Below are 20,510 nucleotides of genomic sequence, written 5' to 3'. Positions count from 1 at the left end.
TATTTCACACCTCTATGTATTTTATTATAAATTTAAGCAATTCTACTTTAAGTGACGGGTTTCTGGCGAGTCCTAATGTCAGTTAAAGCTCGTAAAAATTTATTTTAAAAAGTGAGGTTGTGGAGTAAGGAAGGGGTAAGGGAGGGTCTTTGATACGTTCTCGTCTTGAAAGCTTTTCCGTGTTCTAAACCTTTATGTCCTAAATCTGTCTTTCTATATATACCAAGTAGCGCCGTATACCGGGGACTCTTTCGTGTTTGCCTTGTAATGTTCTTCAATAACGTCGTATAAATAGAGGAGCCCTACCTTATATACCGAGAAAGAGACCTTTTTTCTTTAAAACTGCACGTTTTTATATTCACTATCATCACGAATAGATTCCTATCGCCTAAGAGTATTGAATTGTAATTAGGATTAATAGATACTCAAACGACTTGCCCGTATCTATAGAACCCGCGTTATAAGTCTTTCTACAATATTTATGGGTAATATTGAACGGATTCATGTAGTTTTAGATAAAAGGAGTCAGCTATGGTGTATTGAAGCTCTGAGAATGTCACTCGACGGGGGAAGCTCGTTCATTTTGATTGGAGAAGATTTGAGAGGTAGTTCTCTCTCTCTCTCTCTTTAGTCGTGTCCTGTGGGAGCGAGGAATCTTGGGTAATACTGAGAAAAGAAGAGGGAGGGGGGGGAGAGAGAGACTAAGCGATTTTGCTTGTACTTTTAATATTGAATAGGTATATCCATAAGGAAACTGTTTACTTTTGTTTGAACCCTTCTTCTTTTTTGCTTTTCGTGCACTTCTTCGCTGTCTCTATATAATAAGTTTCACTTCTTATCTCACTTGTCTAGAGCTCTGAATAAAAATAAACTCCTAACTAATAGCTTCTTTAGTTTATAGGCAGTCAAATTTGACTTATTTTTTGAAAGATTCCCATTAATGGTCATAAAAACGTTTAGAAATTTTCTATATAGATATACATAACAAGCATCGCTTAAACAAACAACAATGTCCAGTAACAATATAATGGATCTTTCCCCCCCCCCGTTCTTCCTTCGCCCCCTCTCTTCCTCGGAATCTTAGCTCTCGTATAATTAAGGTTTTTGGCCCTAGATTAATTACCTTTAATTAACGTTATCCCGGACGCTTGTTGGTAATAAGCCTAACCTTCCTCTCTCCTATACTAGACAAGAGCACGCGCAAGTTCTATATACATTCTCAAGTACTACTTCCCTAGCTTCTTAGGAAATTTAACATAGTGTATTCATACGCCTTACCTTCTCTATCGTACTGCTAAGGTCTATAGTTGCCGGGGCGTGCCACCCCAACGTCTTTTGCGTGTAATTGTCTATACGACGTTCATTTAGCTAAGATGAATAGAGTTAATGATAAGTTTAAGGTGAAAATGACTTTGTTGGTAATAGTACCGTGTTAATTCAACGATGCTGAATGGACAAAGAGGGGCGGAAGCGCGAGCTCTCGCGAACTGGAACTGGAGCACGAGGTTTATTAGAAGGATAGAGTGTACAATCTCGCGCGAGGTTAGGCTTAAGATCCCGATGGAATTAACAACATGTTGCGTATACATCTCTCGATGCTCAGTGTTTATAATTTAGGATTGCTGGTTTTGTACCCTAAATTGGTTTCCTTCGGGCGAGCTTGTTAATTTACAGTACCAAAGATTAACGGCAACGTCTTGAATAGTTAATTTCGATTAAATAATATAATTTATTACCAAGATTAAGGACGCTGTTACCTGTTATCACGCTTTTAGAGGAGGGGGAAAAAGAAAATATTTGTAGACACCGAAATATTCTCTCTCCCATGAGAGTAAGACCAGATGTTATGAAGAAACGTTACGTATTTTAACGGTGTTTACCGAGAAGGTATATATTCTTCTCATCTTTTGATAAAATTCTCTTTCAATGAATGAATGAAAGAAAGAAAGGATATTGACATATTAACGCTATACCGTGTTTAGTTTTCGGTTGCTATGGTAACCATCCATGTATCTTTATTGGGAAAGGAAGAAAAACTAAACTAAACTTTCTTATTATCTAAGTTTTCCCCCGTAAGTAAATTGCTATCCGGGTATCATTCAACTTTATTGCAGTGACAGTCAACACGCGACGGAACTTTTTTGTAAAGATTATTTTTCTAGAAATATATTATGAATAAATTAAGTGATTATATTTTACGGTTGACACGCGGCTCAGAAAATCGGGGATATGTATACAAACGTCATGGGATAATCGGAGAACTTGGGAGATTGGTCTAAAATTTAAATGGAATCGTCAGGAAATCTGTAATTTTGAATGACAAGTCTGTGATTTCGATGTTAAAACTCCGCGGCCACTTCTCCGTTTTGACTCTTGAACAAGTGTTAGACTATATAGACAGTCTCAATTTTATCGAACCATTCTTTGGCAAAGATCTCTTGGTTGGAGTAAACACGGATAGAAAAATATGGCATTGTTTATTCCCTCACTCGAAGCAATCTTAGGAAACGGTGTATGTAACCAAGTAACTGCGCCGCGCCCCAAAGAGGTCTGGCTTTTTTAGAGTCTTTGGCCACCACCGAAAATGGGCCGTGGGCCAATTTCCTTCTTTATATAGACATTTTGGGGGTGGGGGATAGGGCTAGTGGGTTATTGGTCCAGAAACGTTGAAAGATTTCTCGGTTGCTAGTCTGGCAACTTAGAGAGAACCAACAGCCTGGCTGGTGGTACAGTTAGGGTAGCTTCTTTGCCATTTAGTCTACGATTCTCTGGCTCCTAAGCCTCGGTCTCTCTCGATTGATCGGATGCTGGAAAGAGAGAGGAGAGAGAGAGACTGAGGGATTTCCGCTCTGTTTGGATCGTAATTAAAAGCATATTTGCGGTCAAATCTCTTGGCCCCTTTTCGTCCAAGTGACTGATTTTCGACGGCGACAGCAGTTTCCATTGGAATCATTCCCCCGAGTTCCGCTAAGCCTTGGCCTGCCCTTATTTCTTTTTTTACTTCGGGTTAAAGTTAAAGGTGATAACGTTTATGGCAATGATTTGACAGATTTTTATTTCTTTTTTTTTTATCTTTTAAGGCGTTTTTTATTTTGTGGTTTTTATGTCACGATGTGATGATTCGTGAGTTGGGAGATTTACTGAGTTTCTTAATTAATTCGGATTATTAATTGGGTATTTACTACAGGGAAATACAAGCCTGAAATATTTAAATTTTATTCGCTCGCAAATGGCCTGTATTTTGTTTGTTTTTAAATCAAAATAAAAGTATATAGACGCAATTATTACGTTGCGTTACCATGGCAACTTATACGCTAGTTAAGGAAACAATGTTTTAACGAAGATGTTTCAAATAACGAACGAAGAGGGGCTAGGCGAGGGTTTGAATTCGAAAAACACGCGATTATACAGAAAAACAAAAGAGGTCTCCGTGCACTTATTCTTAAAAATCCATCCAAGTTTGCTTTAAGAATGAATTGTTACTGAAGGCGCTTTTTAGAATATTTCAAAGTTTTGGTTGAAAAAACTATGTCGTTGTCGACGTTTCATTTGAAAGATGTTTCGAATAAAATCGATTTGTTTTTTTTTTTTATTTCAAAAAAGTACACTGAGATTAGAGAATTTCCAAATAGTTCAAGCACTCTTTTTTTCTTATTAGAATTTCCTCTATTTTTTGTCAACTGCGCCTGCGCGTAACTGAAAGTTTTTAAAGAGACGAATAAAAGGAAGCTTTCTTTAAGAGCGTTTCTTTTTTTTTTTTGCTCTCGCTATTGGAAATCACTCGAATTAGAATAAAAATTCGTGACTTTCTGATGTAGCGGAAAAATTCGATGTCATTAAAAGACCAACTTTTTTCTTTTTTTCTTACTTTCGGTTCCTATTTGCCTTCCAAGCTTCTCAACTTTTTCTTCGGAGAATAATAGCGAATAATATTGATCTAAGTGTTAGCCCCCCCCGTTTTCAATTCGTTTCCATTCTTGCAGGCTTAGAAGGGACCTTAATTTCCCCATAGAGTACCAGAACTAAAAATTTGAAACACAAAAAGGCAAGATTGCAAGTTCCTTATAGATAATTTATTTGATAAATATATTTTTAATATTTAGATATAAAATTAATTAATTTGAATTATTATCTTCTTACCTACCCATAGATATCAGCGTCATAATAATAATATAGATAAAATACGTCCCAACACCATAGCAGCACCATTTTCTCATCCCCAAGTCTTGATTCTTTGAATAATAAAAAGAATTTCCATATAAAACGAATTCCTTTGGGATTCCCAAGAAACTGGGGAACTTTCCTTTTATCCCTTACACTATTCTATGGGAATATTTTACCCATCACCTTATAGGCTTAAGAACGAGAAAATTATACAATTTTTATCAACGTCCGGTTACTTAATATACGCTCGCGTTCAGGGCTTACCAGCTGGTTCGAGAGGTAGTAGGGAATCTAACCGGAAAACGTGAGTTGGTTGATGTGATGAGCGCCCTTGAACTTGTAGGAAAGAGTTAAGCCTAATTTGAAATTTGATCAAGTTGAAAACACGTGCCCATTGTATTTCTCGCGCAACTTCAAACATTTACTCGAAGTGTTAAAGGGTTTTGTTGTAATACAGTTAATGTCGAGAACCATAGTTATTTAGATATTTATTCCTAGCTTTATTCATGTTGCATACTCAGTTTGGTTACTCGGAACTTGGCAGCGAAGTTTTAAAGCAAATGTTTGCTATGGGCATAGATTTTTACTACTTGGCGACTCACCCTTGGGGGACTTGACTCGGCTGACATTTGATTTGATTTTAACCCATACGAAAATCGCTATGTATACCAACTGCGGTTCCTGCGGAGTGATACGTAATGTGGATATGTTTTAAATAATCCATGAATGTCAAATAGTGTGAGATCAAAACTTGAGCGAAGTTATACTTGAATACAGTCGCTGTTTACAATTTAATTCTCTCCTTCAGTAGAAAATTTCACTTAACACCTTTCCACACGCTGCAAACTATAATCTATAAAATGAACCGTTGGTCAGTGACAATAATATCACCAGGGCTCGCCTTTGACCCCCATACATACGCCAGTCGTTTTTCTCTCTGTTTATTTCTTTTCGTGTTTTTCTTCTTTGGGGACTGTCTTTTTTTTTTCTCCCCCATTCGTCCAGCCGCTTTTAAAGACACTGTAATCCGCGAGAAACGCTATATCATCCGCTTGAATTGACCACTGTCCGAAGCTCTTTGTGTAAAAGTTGGACTTAAGAGATAGGATGGTTGCGTAAGGTTATAGTTTATATCTTTCACTTGAAAGTGTAGTCTTATCGAGAAGGTTTAGAGGGTAACCATTTCGTCTAGTAATTAGGGTGGTCAAATATCCCACCCCCGGCTCCTCCAAAGTTGGACCGGACAATCGACACATTTTGAAATGTTTCTTTATCGATTTATCTATCGTATTTCTTGGCCAATTCCTTTTTCATCGTTTCCTTTTTAGTGCAGGTCGGCATTTTGTCAAAATGTTTAGATTGTCCGTTAAAAAAATGAAAGATCTCAGGAAAAAAGGGTTGTTTTGTCTCTTTTTTTTTTTTGCTAGTAGTTTTGATGTCTATTTAATAGATAGTTTGATGGCTTTTCTTCGATATTTTTTATCTTAAAATAGATCGTCCCTTGGATTGTTTGTTGTTGTTTATATTTTTTATTATTAGATAGATTGAGGAATATCGTGTTAGTAAGTCGTTTTGTATGCTTAGGAGTCGATGTATTTATTCGTTACGTAATTCGGTCCGGCCTTAACGACGTTACAGAAATGTTTCTTACCTGGACATAAATAATTTAAACATTTTCAAATTGGTCTGGCTGATAGGTTTTTTGCGATGTTCTTTCTTTAAGTGGGTTTTTTTTTAGTTTGGGATGAGGACATTATTTATTACCATTTTTATTATTATAATTAAGTTAGTAAGTTAATTAGGTTTAATAAACTTAAATAAATAAGTCGGGTCACGTTAACTGAGTTTTATTTATTTTCACATGAATATTTGCGTACAGAGTTCAATTATTTAACCTTGTTGGCCATGGCCTTGCTGACCGTGTTGACCCTGTTGTTGTTGTCCTTGCACTCCTTGTTGTTGTCCTTGTCCTCCCTGTTGTTGTTGTCCTTGTTGTTGCAAATCTTTCTGCATAAGTTCTTGAACGCTTTTGTAAATGTTCGTGAACTGCGGCAATTGTTGCATGCCAGTTTCTCCAAAGTGTTTCCATATCACTTGTCCTTGCGGAGTTTCAAAAAATTTCATGGCGACTTCCAAGGGTTGTCCGCCTTTACTCATGGCTTCCATCATAGCAGTGGCCGTCGAAAGATTGCCTTGCATTAGAGCTTGACCCATTTCGGTAAAGTCGGACATGGTCATTGTTGACATTTTTTTCGCAAAGTCCATCCCGATTTTCATAAGCTGTTGTCCTATCTCGTGCAGTTTGTCCATAATGGGTGAGCCACCAGATAGGCAAACCAGGGAGGCCAAGAGAAACGCGACTTGAAACTTCATTTTGAACGCGAAATAATAGTAACCCGCTATTCGGTTTTGGACTTTATATAGGGCTTTAGATTTATAATATTAGGTACTTGGTATTTGAGTTAAATACATTAAAATGAATGCTGAATAAATGTTTAAACTCGCATGATTTGTTTAAGCTGTCCTTGTTACAATTTAATTTCGTTTTTACCAGTTCGAACCTGTCACTGTAATTGTCTAACATCCGTTTGTTAACATCATTACTAATGTTTTCGGGATATTTTCGCGTACAATTTGATTAGGCTTAGGAATGATTATGAAGGACGTATCTAAAACATTAGAGTTAGGTTGATACACGTGCTTTTTACAAACGTTTCAATGCCTAAAATAGCTGCTTTAGGCCTATTTTGAAATTGAGAATGGTAAACCCTTTCATCCTGGGAGCTATAATACCTTAAGGACGTCATATTCAAGACACAAAACCCCCTAACAATAAAGGTGGTATTAATAATTAAATATTTAGTTTTAAAAAAGTGTAAATATTTTGAACAACACACCGCCGCACCGCTCTCTTTTATAATTACCGCATCTCATTAATTAATTTTTATCTGGTGAATTATTTTCCAGGTATCTTAAGCCTCGGTTAAATTATTTTGATACTTTTAAAAGACGTTCGGCTTAAGTCTCTCTCGTTTTTGAATACTAATGAAGTCTCGGGGTACTTGCTCCTTGCTCGTTAGTTCAAAAGCAGCGACACACTCACACACACTCGTGAATATTCGTCGAATAGCGTTAAAGATTTTGTAATTGTAAACAACAAAGCTCCAACGACAGAAGCCGAGGCCCGAATAAAACCTTTGTGTCGCGAGGCGTAACACCGAAAATAGAATAAGCCAAGGCTTAAAATGATGTATATCCCTTTTCCCCCGTATAAATAAGATGATGAATAGACGGTGTTTATATCTCTTAACCATTTAACCGTGACAAGAGGAGAGACGACAGCTTGCCTTGTCATTGAGAATCTTCTAGGCGGAGAAGCAAATTAACCCTAAATGTCAATGCACGCCGCGAAACAATACGGTACCCGCTAAGCCTCGCCTATTAACTTTACGTATAATCTACTTTGAGAATCCTAAGCTTGGTCAAAACTCAACACCCAAGGAAGCGTGAAAGCTGACGCGTAAGCTAAGGACGATGGCCTGACCATTAGCCAGCCACACCGTATTCTGATTACCATATAAAACATCTTTTCCTTCCGCTTATATATCCCTTAAGCCTTGGCTCTTCTTCTATAAAAGTTTTGGGGCTGTTGAAATGCCGCCTTTTATTATATTCGTTCGTAATATAATCCTTTTAATAATCATCAAATTCGACTTCCCTTTTATTGCGGAACCAGGAATAGAATGGAATGGGGGACCCTTGACGTACACGCACGTTTTAATTTAAAGTTCAAGGAATTTGAAATTTTAACCGCCAAAATGACAAAGACCCCTTTCGAAGAGGCTTTCTGAAGTTTTCCCGCCATCGCCCTGGACGTTAAAGACGTCATTAAAATTAATATCGTGCCGAGTTGTTTTTCGGATGGATATTTGTCAAGAACATAATATGATACGAGTTTAATTTGCAGTATACGTTCTCTTAAGTTCGGGGGAATTTAATTTAAAATCAGTTTTCATTATTTGATGTCGTTACCAATGACTTTAATTAATTCATAATTATACTTAAGTCCTAAGGGTTCGTTGTAATTTAAATTTAATCGTGGTTAGTTATATTAGGTAATTAGGGAAGTATATTTTGTGCCATCCACGTTAAGCTCTACCGAAAAGTTTCTTAGGATGCGATACTCCATTACGTCTAAACAATGTAAGGACCTTAATTCATTGTAATTAACTTAATTACCATTAAGTAAATTGTCCCGAACGACTTAATGTCCGAAGACTCTCGTGGGTTCCATTACACTCTCAATGTTCGTTCTTAATGTTTACGCGTACCGCGATGTTACTCGGCGAAGTAGTTCAAAAACAAACCTTTCCCGAATCTTGACCCTTTGCTGCCATAAAAAACTGCTTTCGGAAGTTACTCCGGTATGGATGACGTTTCCCATTTCCGCCATTAAGCCTCGGTACTATGTTTTTTTGGTTTTTCTTCCTTGGCGTTGTAGAGGAAACGTTGTCGTTATAGATTGAAGATGGGTAATACGGTACGAGGCCAAGGGTAGGTAAGCTAGCTCATTTAACATCCTCCGGGGAGTCGTTGAATCTCCATTACGGAGCACGCGTCATCTATTAGGCCTTGGCGGCTCCTACTACTTATCGTAAATATCCCCCTACAACATATCATCCCATTTAGAAACACCGCGTCTATAAAGCTAGGGAATAGTATAGTGGGCTATGGACATTGGATATTACGGGATGGCTTCATCTAGACAGCCAGTGTCTCATGTCCTGGGAGTAAATATTGCTGCCAGGCTCGTGTTTGGACCACTAACGAATATCGTTACGCGGTAATGTCTTTCAAATCGAGGGGCTATTCACTGTTAAGAGGACTTATCACTATTAGCTTTTGGTATTGTATCTGACCCATCACAGAAAGGAAGTTAAAATTTCATTAACATTGGTCAGCTACGATTGGACAGGTTAAACCTGGGACGAAACGTGTTTCCAAGGCGCTCATAGACTATATATAAAGCTGACAGACTCCATCACACGCCATAGGATAGACTTAACTCCTTCCGGGCCTTTTGGGGTTCGGATAGACTTGGGCATTTAAGCCTCGGCCCCCTTCAATATCAAAGCGTACAACATTAATTTTGTATCGAAAGTGCGCTTTAGATCGACTATACAGTACTCCCCACACTGCTTCCGGGCCTTGCTAATATTATACCGGTGCCTTAAGGCATTGTGAAGCCTGGACCGGCCTGGCCTTGCCTCTCATCTCATCGTCGACGTCGTCATTGTTGTCATACGGGTTCGGGATGACCGACTTTAACGTCGTCCTTAATTTGAGGGGGTGGCACGAGTAATTGTTCGAAAAGTAATTAAGAGGCAGCTTCCCCCTCCCCCTCCCCCCGGCTCTATTAAAATCGCTATAGTTTAATAATTATTGACCCGAGGCAGAATATTACCATCACCTTTTGTTGTTGAGTTTTAAAATATTTCGTCACTCTCGTGAATAATTATTCACATTTTAAAGGAGTGCCTTTTGACATAAGTATATAATTAAAACTAATTATTTTAAAAGACACAAGCGTTGATGTTAAAAGGGTTAAATAGACAATGCTTCTCTGCATTTAGGTAACCCCACCCTGTCCTTATTAAACTGTTAGTTCTGAAACTAAATTTAGAATGTCCTTGATATACTAGAGTCTTGTGTATCAACAAGGGAATAACTTTCCCAGTTTTTCTTTCCCTTATACTTAGTTTGTCAGACTTGGAGTATTCATACCATTTACACCAGGAGACCTGGCTTTTGACTCCACCAGGTATAGTCTGACCTCCTTGTGTAACACCTGATGCTTGGCCTCCTTGTGTAAATGGTATGAATCCTCCTTGTCTGAGGATGGTATTATAAGATCCTCGCTTTTATTATCTAAGTATGCGAAACTCCGATAGGCCTAAACAATCTTTAATAGACGTAATGAAGCGAAATCTTTAATAGTAATCTATCTTAAAGTCAAATGAATTGAAGCTATTCTGAAATGTCGACTGGAATGAATCAAGATAATACGAATAGAATCGGTTTGAAATTCAAGAGAATGGAAAGAGAGAGTGAGAGAGAGAGAAATGGCGGGAGAGACGGTATAGAGAAAGAGACGTCATTAGGTTACACAATGAACGAGTAAATCATCGATAAAACGAAAGTTAATGAGACACTCTTTGTCTGACACTTTGGCCCCCGAAATCTCGGCTTAATCAAATTGGCCCCCTTTTTACTTCCAGGCTATACGTGCCTAAGCCTAACGCCGCACGCACCAAAGGCCTAACGCATCTTCTCTCCCTCTCTCTCTCTGGTTCTCGCATCTTAGTGCATTATCTTTCGGTTCAGTTTGGTCGAAAGAAGATATTTCTACGCTAAAGTAAAGGATCTCCTAATTACCTGAGACCCTCGGCCCTCGACTGTCACTTTTTCCAAAGCCTTTTTCTTCCTTTTTTTCTTCACTTCTAACAACCCTATCCAAGTAAAATTAACTTTAACCCAAACCCAAACTGGAAGAGTTTGCATCACTGGAAGGAAATGATGACGTAATACGAATTAGAATACTCGCTAAGCCTTGTTTCGAATTTTTAAATTTTTCGCGCGCCCTTGAACAAAATTCTTTCACGAGGGATTAATGTCACGTGTTTCGAGAATATCATTAATATTCGCTAAGCCTTGGTTTTCAATTTATGAATGAGGTTTCGTTCGACAGGTTATTTCTTGTGTGGTTATAAATAAATCATGAAAATACGATAAAATATTTATTAGGGGTATTGTTTTATTGTTTTAAATATTTGTGTGTTTTATAATTCAATAGGAATATTCGTTTTTTCATTTTATTGATTGGCCGGTTTTCTCTTTTGTCTTTTATTGCAGACGGGGCACGCATTGCCGCCTGGCATGAAGAATGGAATGATGCATGAAGGAATGTTAGTTTCAAGGTAAGACAATCGTTTATTTATTTATTATAATATTTGATGTAATTATCGATATTTCAACGATAAGTATCCTACTAAGTTTTAAGAATGAGTTTATTTTTTTTTTTAAATTTTAAATACCACGGTGCTTTTAATTGATCACAAATTTTCCTAAATATTTCCGCGTAGGTTATAATATAGGCCTTGGCTTTAAAATTCTTTTGGTGAAACTTTTAGCCTAGGTCAAACGTTATCCGTTGTTGTATTATAGCTTTCGTTAAATATCAGTCACGCGCCGATAACGGCTAAGCTTTCGAAACGCGTTAGTTACCCTAAATTTCCCCTTTTCTCTCTAAACTTTCAAGATCCATTAGGATTCTGAACTGTTATAGCTTTTATGCTAAATACCGCCCCCCCCCCGCTTTAGTTTCCTCAGAATTCTTATCTGCAAAGGCTTAAACGCGCTCTTCCTTACCATCTTCGCCCCCCCCCCCCCCGTTACTTTTAAGGTTTAAACCAACCTATCGTTTGCATTATTTACTCCTTAAACTGCCTTGGCGTCTGGCGTACATACACTATTCAAATCTTAGAGACACAAAGTTATTGTTGCCAGTTTTCCCCACAACAATTAAATTAAAGACGGGTTTGCTGCCTTAGGAACAAAGCCCCCCAACGTTTACCAACTGTTTCGATTGAGAATTTAAGCTTAATGGGGTATTGGCTTCGACGCCCTATAACTCGGACGGTATTACCAAAGGTATATTTGGAACGGAATTAAAATAGTCTATCGCTAAGAACTAATCGAAGCTCCATTAGAGTATTTCTATGCAAATTTTAAGATATTTTAAGTTATGTTTATTTGTTGTATAAACACTGTTAAAGACGTACCGGTGCTAATCATTAACGTCGAAATAGTCTATCCAAAATTTTAGAATCGCTCCATTTAGTATAAGCTTTATTTTTATTTAAAACATATTTATTCGGAATTGCTTGGCAAATAAGAATGAATTTAACACGCGAGCTTTGTTCTCCTTTTACGTTCGCTATCTTGGGCCAACCGAGGTTACGGACGCTTGCTCCGAATCTTCGCCTTAAGCGTCGATTTCGAGCCCCTTTTATTGTCTAGTGACCGACCCCTCGTCTTAGGTAACCTTTATCTCAGACGTTTTCCCAAAACCCAAAGGGGTTGGTTGGTTGGTTGGTTACCTTAGTATTCATCTTTCCCTTTGTACGGAGTAACTCCGGCGCAACTTGGAGCGAGCGGGTCCGGAGCGTCTTCAGTGCCAACCACAAAGGCGTACTATGTTTCAATAATTCAAATATCTTATTCCGCTTTGGCGCGTTCTGTTTAACGCGATTATGGCCTGGAAATATATATACCTTTTAAGAACACGTCGCGTCGAAAAGGGAACGTTTATGGATATATTGGTCTGTTTCCAGCGACCATGGGTTTACCTCCCTTTAAATAATCGATAGCACTGGGTTCTCCAGTAGACCTTTCCAGGTAACTGACGTCTCTTCATCTACAAACCTTTGTATCTGTCTATTCCTATTGTAACTCGCGACTTTCGACAACCTTAGTTGACGTTAAAGTTGAAGGGGAATGAACCCCCGCGCTCTGACAAGCGAAACCGTCAAGTTACGTTCCGTATTTATTACTGACCTAAGGTCACTGGACATTATTGTCGAAACGGGAAAGAGTTGGCGCGTAAACGCGATAGCGATGAAGTTAGAATTTCTCATTGTATCGGGTATTGGCTATATAACAACTAAAGATAAGCCTTTGTTTACGATGCGCGCCACCAGGGGGATGAAACCCCCATCTTTTGGGTAGGGTTAGAGTTGTATCTCGCTCCTTAAGTCGTTAGAGATCTCACCTACCTGTCTGGGGAGAGGGGGGTACGTGGGGGGCTAAGGTTTATGTCCATTCGCCCGTATCTAAGGAAAGGGATATGGGATGTCCGAGGCTTAAGATAAGGGGTGTTAAAGGACATGGACATTTGGGGTAGGAGGAGTCCTCGGAGGGGGGTAAGAGCCCCCGTTTGGTAATTAGCTAATCGCGGATGGATGGAGAAATTTCTCCTTCGATTCCTTGATATCTTGGTATCAGATACCCAACCCTCCTTTCCCCTTTAATGTAACTGATGTAGAAAGGTGACACGCTGCGATACGTGTGTAAAGGTTTCCATTTTGAAGGCGAGATTATTCAACCTTAGAGAAAAATCGGTTGAGACTTTCGCGCGTAAAAGTCAGAATGAATCCCGATAACAGGGGATTAAGGGATTACAGATGTTACTAAGTTTCCTAAGATTGTTGATTTTTCGTTTTAAAGCGAGAATTTCGCCCCGAGTACTGATGACGATTTTTAAATGATGATGACCTCTTTTGGTTTTATCTCCCAAGTTAGAGATAATTAGTGTTAATGATGACATCGGCATGGTCATTAATTAGACCTATCAAGCTTTTAGGTGATAACTGATATGTTAACTCGTGCGATCTTTCGGGGAGCGAGAGATAGAGATACGTATCGTGATTGTGCACATCCAGTCTGAACGGGAGCGCGTCTGCTCATACAGTAATTAGGTTATACGCCAGCAGGAATGATAGCTAGCTACTTTCTCTGTCCGCGTAAATTTCCCCTGAAATGCGGTTATCTCGCTATCCTCTCTCCGCATTTTGTTGTGTCTTGTAGTCAACCGTGGATCCTTTTGTCTCCCAAAGACTTTCTCTTCCCAGAAGCCCAACCTCCGAACCTATTTCAAGCGGAATATACACTAGGATTAAACCTTACTTCCCCTGCCTTGTAGGCTATATTGTCCATGATTGGTGACTTTAGCTTTGTTGTAAACTTAGCTCGAGAAACGAAGGTATGGAATTCCATCCCTGTTTTCTAGCTTAGCAGCGTTTTCCATCATGACTCGTCCCCTTTAACCCGCATATTCTACAGAAGTATATTAATTGCGAAGTTAATCTATAAAGTCACGAAATATCTTGTAGATCAAACTTTTCTCAGACTAGAAGGGTTCAATTCCTAATTATATGTTTAATAACTTCCGAAGGTTGATCTACTTCCGTTATTAATGATCTTTTTACGACGTGGTTTTCTGGGCTATCTCTTTTTTGCTCCCTGTCGTCTGCTCTCCTCTCCTCTTCTCTGCTTTGCATTATTATTTTTTTCTTAAACCAAGGCTTAACAATAACATTTTTTTTCTTGGCCCGAAATCTCCCTGGGTAGTTGAAGTGGAACAAGCCGGAAAAGAGTTAAAATTAAGGGTTAATTCTACTCTTTTTAAGAAATCCGATTATATTTCTCTAAAATAAACCGAAAACTAGAAATACAGATTTTCCCAAAAGGGTTGATGCAAATCTAGTCGAATTATTTGATATTCTGAATATAAAATCAGAAAGCAACTGCACGTCTGTTAGGACTAAATTCTATGGCTTCTTCGTAAATAAAGTTTTAAAATGTTTTTTCCTAGCCAATGCTTAAGGCGTATAGAAATCATCCCTGGATCCTTGTTGTAAATGCAGTATACTTTTTACCTTTTGAGGCGGATGACGTATAGTGAAGCTGATGTGCCAGTCGGCCATTGAGGGGGTTAGACACGGATCCATCCCCTATGAGCTTTTGTTAGATCAAATTGAATGAGGGTTTGCATGGTCTTCTTTGCTGCTATACGGCGTTTGTTTGTCCCACTTTGCAATATAGGAGAGAGAACTTTTTGAAAGGTTTCGTTCTCTCGAATCGCTCGTGTCCTAGAAGACCTAGATACCGTTAATCCATAGAAAGCAGATAGACGTTTCCATGGTAACCGATTGTGGCGGTTTAATTTTAACAGTGACTCGCGTTAGGCTTAACTTGTCGCGTTCAGAAAATACACTAACGTATTTTAATCTGCATGCTTTGAACGCGTCTCTGTTCCATTGGTAACCGTTTCTGTCATTTATTACTTATTAGTTTAGTGGTTATTATATACTTATGTTTGCAGGATGCATTAACCCCCCTATTCGTTCTTGGCTATCTTTTGATCATAACTCTATTGAAAAGCTAAATGAGAATTGATGTTTGATTTTTACTTCGAGCTCGTTGAATTAACCCGCTCCATCTTCATCCCTCGCTCTGCAGCTCCCTTCCTCATTTCAACCACTAATAGTCTGTCGTTAATAACTCAATTAGTGGGGATAGGAAATTCAACCGAGCAACCCGACACGGACCTTTTATACACGTTAAAATAAATCGCCCTTGCACACACCATGCACCACCACCACCAGCTAGACCCTCTCTCTTTCTCTCTCTAACCCCTTCTCCTATATGTAGCTATGTATAGTTTTCTCAGGCTCGATCCTCTGGTGGTGTGCTCCATTCTGGCGTGAAAGGTTTTCCATCTCTCTCTCTCTCTCTCTTTCTCTCTCTTGGAAATAAGTTCCCAAATTTTAACTTCTCTCTCAGCCTCTTTCAGGGGGCTTATTTTACGATGCCTTTTATTCAATCGGTTCGATATTTTAAAGGAATAGGCTTACGAATTAACCCTTTTTTCCCCCGAAGAAATATCTGTAGTGAAATTGACCTAAGCCTACTTCTTCAGTTATTTTACTAAGCCTATTTATATCAACAGTTTTTAAGCCTAATTAATATACTGTCTTTCAAGGATGTCTAAGCCTAAAAATTAATATCTTCCTAATGATATTGGTTTGTTTAAATTTCAAGGGCAAATTCAAATTTCAAGAAGGGCTTTTGGTGTTTTAAACTTTTCCTTTGAGGCATGCATACACGCACACAGACACAAAGTTGAAACTGTCTCGGGTTTTGCGGTAAAGCCGCCCTACATGGGGAGATCGAATTGGTAAAAGAAGGGGTTGGAACCCCCAATGTTCCCCTTGTGCATTTTTCGATTATAAATCACTCGGTTTCTATCCCCCCCCCATCTCCTGACCCCAACCGGGCTACTTTGAAAGTCTCTCCTTTTCACCCTAGTGGCATTTTTTATTATTGGTTGTTCCCGACCTCGACATAAATGGGAAAAAATGAGATCTCTCTAGTTCTCTTCTGGTTTTTTTTTTATTATGGAAATATGACGGTCAATATCACGCAGTCTCTATTCACTCGGGTCGAGGTCAAACGTACCCCTATACCCGCGTGTCTCTGACCCTCTTGTTCGATGTTCCGAAACCCACTAAACTAGCCATTACCAAATATAATCTTGTAATGGATTGCGAAAGTTTTGCATTATAGGATCCTATTTGTTAGGGTTTTTGATATTTTTCGGTTAATTTTAACACTACCGCGTTGTATTCATTAATCTTTCATTTGGGTTAAGGCGGTAGGAATGAATTTTAAAGAATCTATAATTAATTAGCCAATGCTTAGTAATCATAGTCATAACCCTAATGTTCTCCCGGTAATATTTCTACTAAACGTAAATAAGTAGTCCATTATAATGTTCAGGGACACTAATGGCAGTCCATTTTACTCGCATTTCATCGTTAACACGGTTCAAAGTTGAGTACTGCCATCGCGTCTCCGATCATAGGAGAGAGAACTTTCACCTTTTCATATTTTCCCCTTTTCAGAGAATTACACCGAGGGTTTCCCTTCCCATGCACCTCTTTATTAAGAGCAAAGTAAATTGAATTAATTTCAGGGGTTTCGCCCCCTACTCCCCCGCTTTTAAAGCTCCTTTATTTAGTTTGGGGAAAGGAAAGCTCTTGGTTGGTTCAGGAACAGTATGGCTTAGGGAATGTCAACACCCATTACGGTTCACGTCAGACTAGATCCCAAAAATGTAAAAGTAAAAAAACAGGAACTCGGTGTTGCCTTGTTTCCTGGAACGGTTCAGAAGCTTATGGCGAGAGTTCTTTTTTCGTTATTACACCCAAAGCGGCCTTAAATATGAAAAAGGGTCCTGGATAATTTGGTTAGCTGAAGCGTGTGATGTAATTAAGGTAAAAATGGAATCCCCCTCTCTTACCTGATGGCTCCGGTAATTCTTTTTAGTAGATTAAATTTGCAGCTAGTATAGACGGGGCACGTTTTTAGAGAAACTTTTGCCGGCGCAAAAATGTTTCGAATTTTTTTTATTTTATTTTCATTTATTTTTCAATTTTGGTGAAAGTTTATAGTAACCTAGGCTTAACATCTGTGTTTATTTTAGCCGCGTTCAGACTATTGTTATAGTATAGGCCCATACGTTTGACGTTGGTAAAAACCAGACATGGGCTCTAAAAGTTTCAACTAAATATCTAGGTTGCGAGCGCGCGTATATGGGGATTTCGTTTTGCCAGGCGCTCTTTCTTTCTTTAGTTTAGTTTTAGGCGATGTTTTCCCTGAAAAGCGTGGGAAGTTTGGTCCCGACCTTTTATCTTAGTTAAGTCCGTTAGAAACAAGGAAGCAATCTCCGCTATAGTCCAGAGAGAGAGAGAGAGAGAGAGAGTGAGTGTGTTGAAGCTAGAGCTAGAGGATAAGTTTCTATCCTTGGCATGTTTGCCGTCAAATTCGTTTTTGCTGAGCATAGATTCTTTTGTTTGAAAATCCCCCTTAGTTGGCACCATTTGGGGGAAATCCCCCTCGTGCTACAAATTTTCTCTCTCTCTCTTCATCATCACTGGCCGCCCTCAATTCCACGCACTGGCATCCCTATCTCTTTTTCTCTCTCCATCCTCTCTCTCTCTCTCTGTCTCTCTCAGCTTCTTCCAATCCCCGCAGTTGATCTTGATAAGGATAAAAAAATACTAGGTAGCCAAAAAACGGAATACGTTATCTTTACACCGGGATAAATTTATCCTGTACTATCTAAATGCTAAATTTAACGTGAATTGACTAATTGTAGTTTATACTATTAACAAAAGCAAGGGTAAGAATATAAAGCAACATAAAATAATAATAATTCTATTGTTGTTGCTAAAAAAATGAAGAAAATAAATCCAGAATAGTTTATAAGGGAAAAGTGTTTCACTTCTATTTTCGATACGCGTTTTCGGTTCATATATATCTCTCTCTCTCTCTTTCAACAACGTGACTGTCATCCTTTTAGTGTCCCCGAAGGTCTGTCCCATGACACACTCCACCTCGTCCCGAGCCTAGAATTCCAGAAAGTAACAAGAGCTCGGGGGGGTCTTCTCTTTTCATAGAAAAGATGGGGTGGTCCGCAGTATAGAGAGAGAGAGCATTGGCATCTAGACCTAATCCTCCTCCCGCGCCTCTTTTTTCCTCTCTTCCATCTTCTCTCTCAATGAGAAATTATTCTCCATCCTTTTGTTTTTACTTTTCTCCGAAGACTTTTAGTTCCATTTGCCATCACCGACCGTCAAGGGGGAGGCGCGGGGGCGGGTTGCAGGGTAACGGTAATACGTGTAGCTCAAGTCTGTCTTTCACAATCCCGCCAGGTATATGGTACCTTCTCTCAATCTTCCTTCCTCGAGATGGGAATGGCTTTTAGGGTTTCCAAGCTTTGCTTTTTCTCTCTCTCTCTCTTTCTTCATCTTCTTTCCTATTTTTCTACTTTTCTATTCTTTATAGAAAACAGGGGAGGCTTCGGTGATGGGGAGCTAGCTGCTATGTGTTTTTTTTTTTCTTGGTAATATCAAAGAGAAAATAGTTTCGGATTGCGACCCCGGTCTCCTAAGTTTTACGAATAGTTCGTGGCCGGAATGTATATAGATAAAGTTCACGGGATTTTTTGGTCATTTTCGGTTTGGGGAATTTAGCCCCTGTAGTGTATAGGAGACGGACCCGTTCTCATTTTGTCAAAGATGGTTCGTTCCAAGTTTAAAAACTTAAGCCTGGGTCTTTTTGGTGCTGGGAGAAGAGATAAGCCTTATTTTTTTTTCGTAGAGAGACATTTCGAATTTGTTAAGACTTTTCCAGTTTGTTAGGCCTAATTTTATAGACGTGTCAGGTTTGTTAGGTCTAATTTTATGGACTTGTCAAGCTTGTTAGGTCTAATTTTATCCATAATCTTTCTACTGAAATTACTAAGCCTTTTTCATCTTTACTTCAAGGACACTGTCATTCATTCTCCCCATTAAAAAAATAAGAAACGGTGAAGCCTTGGCTGGCTATCTGAGCCTGAAACTTTCAAAGCTCCATCTCCCTCTTGACTTAATAATACCCAATCCGAAAATTAAACAACTTTAAGCCTTTGCAACTCAAAAAGCCATTACTTTTTTTTTGGAGCGTTCAAGGACTCTTCTACGGCTATGTCCTCCGTTAACCCTTAATTTCCTATCCAATAACCTTAAATTTCGAGGGGAATCGCGCGGGCTAAACCCTTAACCCAATCTTACCCTTAAAAATAAATCGCCCTGAAGGGGATTTTTGTTAAAATTAACTTAGTAAAACGTTACGAGAAGTGAACGGAACCTCGTTTTTGTTTTTTCATTTAGAACGAGGTAGGTATATTGGGGTCCAAGCCCACCCACCAGATGAGGTTTAGTGTATTGAGGTCGTTGGTGATTGAAGGATGTTTATACGGCCAACTGGGGGGGGGGGACTGCCAAGGGACGCGTGAAGGGACTCTTAGGAGGGACTGCCTGCCTGCCCAAATCCTAGAAAAGGAATATAAGAACCGAGACACTCATTTGATGGTTTTTCGCGATGATGAGAGCACCATCCCATCCACCAGTCCACGGAATGAAACAAAAAAATAACTTACGAAGAAGGAGAGAGAGAGAGAAAAAAAAACCAATTTCCCTTTTCACCCTCGGGGTCATCACCGGGGCCACGCCGAGATAGTAGCAGTAGTATATAGTGTGGAACCTGTAGGAGGAAATCCTCTATATAACAGCAATCTTGACTCTGCCGAGCTGAGCTGAGCTTTCCACGAAAACAAAAAGTTTTAAAATTGGAAGAAACAAATCTTTTTCATTTTGAAAAGTTTTTCGGTACCAAAGGCGTTTGTCCCATTCGATATTAAATGTAGGATTTATTTCATTCGGCACGGCTTTATTTTTTGCTTCTTCTGTTTCGGGGATTAACTGTAACGTTTTGGCCTATTTTCGGCTACGGAAAGTTTGAATTCAATAGGCTTAAAATCCTTCGCGGAATTTTTAGGTCTAGCGTTTGAATTAGGCTTAGTAGTAGTTCAAAATTGTAATTCGTACTGTGTCTACGGTTTCAGGGCCTATCTTTTAAAGTAGGCTTAAGGAGGAAGGGTTAAAAATAGGCTTAACTATGTCTCTGGAAACTTTCCGCGGGTCTTGGTTTATAATATATAATTTTATTGAAATTTGAGCGTGTTAATCACCATCATTATTTAACTGGTACCCTTGTTTACTTCTCCGGTATCGTCATTTACTTGGAAGGACCGGGGCCCTTTCACGAAATTAGAAGCTTGTGTAAACGCCGTTATAGTCCGTTAACCTTACCACCCCACCTCCTCCCGAGTTTATTGCTAC

At 39.0% G+C, this 20,510-nt stretch overlaps 1 protein-coding gene across 5 annotated transcripts in view; it reads left to right on the top strand.

Annotated features, from left to right (window-relative positions):
* The window catches only part of LOC149690874 (uncharacterized), a 158,868-nt gene that overhangs the window by 121,697 nt on the left and 16,661 nt on the right, over positions 1 to 20,510 (top strand). For all 5 annotated transcript variants that reach the window (XM_089870551.1, XM_089870550.1, XM_089870552.1 and 2 more), the window contains one exon: positions 11,077 to 11,141. In XM_089870551.1, coding sequence (XP_089726677.1) covers positions 11,077 to 11,141 — 65 coding nt within the window. The remainder of the gene's footprint in view (positions 1 to 11,076; positions 11,142 to 20,510) is intronic.

This window comes from Phalangium opilio, unplaced genomic scaffold (assembly GCF_054372755.1).
Source record: "Phalangium opilio isolate 3A_F unplaced genomic scaffold, DU_Popi_V2 ptg000031l_1, whole genome shotgun sequence".
Classification (NCBI taxonomy): domain Eukaryota; kingdom Metazoa; phylum Arthropoda; class Arachnida; order Opiliones; family Phalangiidae; genus Phalangium; species Phalangium opilio.
Note: the sequence above shows the minus strand (reverse complement) of the source record. Positions and strands in the feature narration are given on the sequence as shown.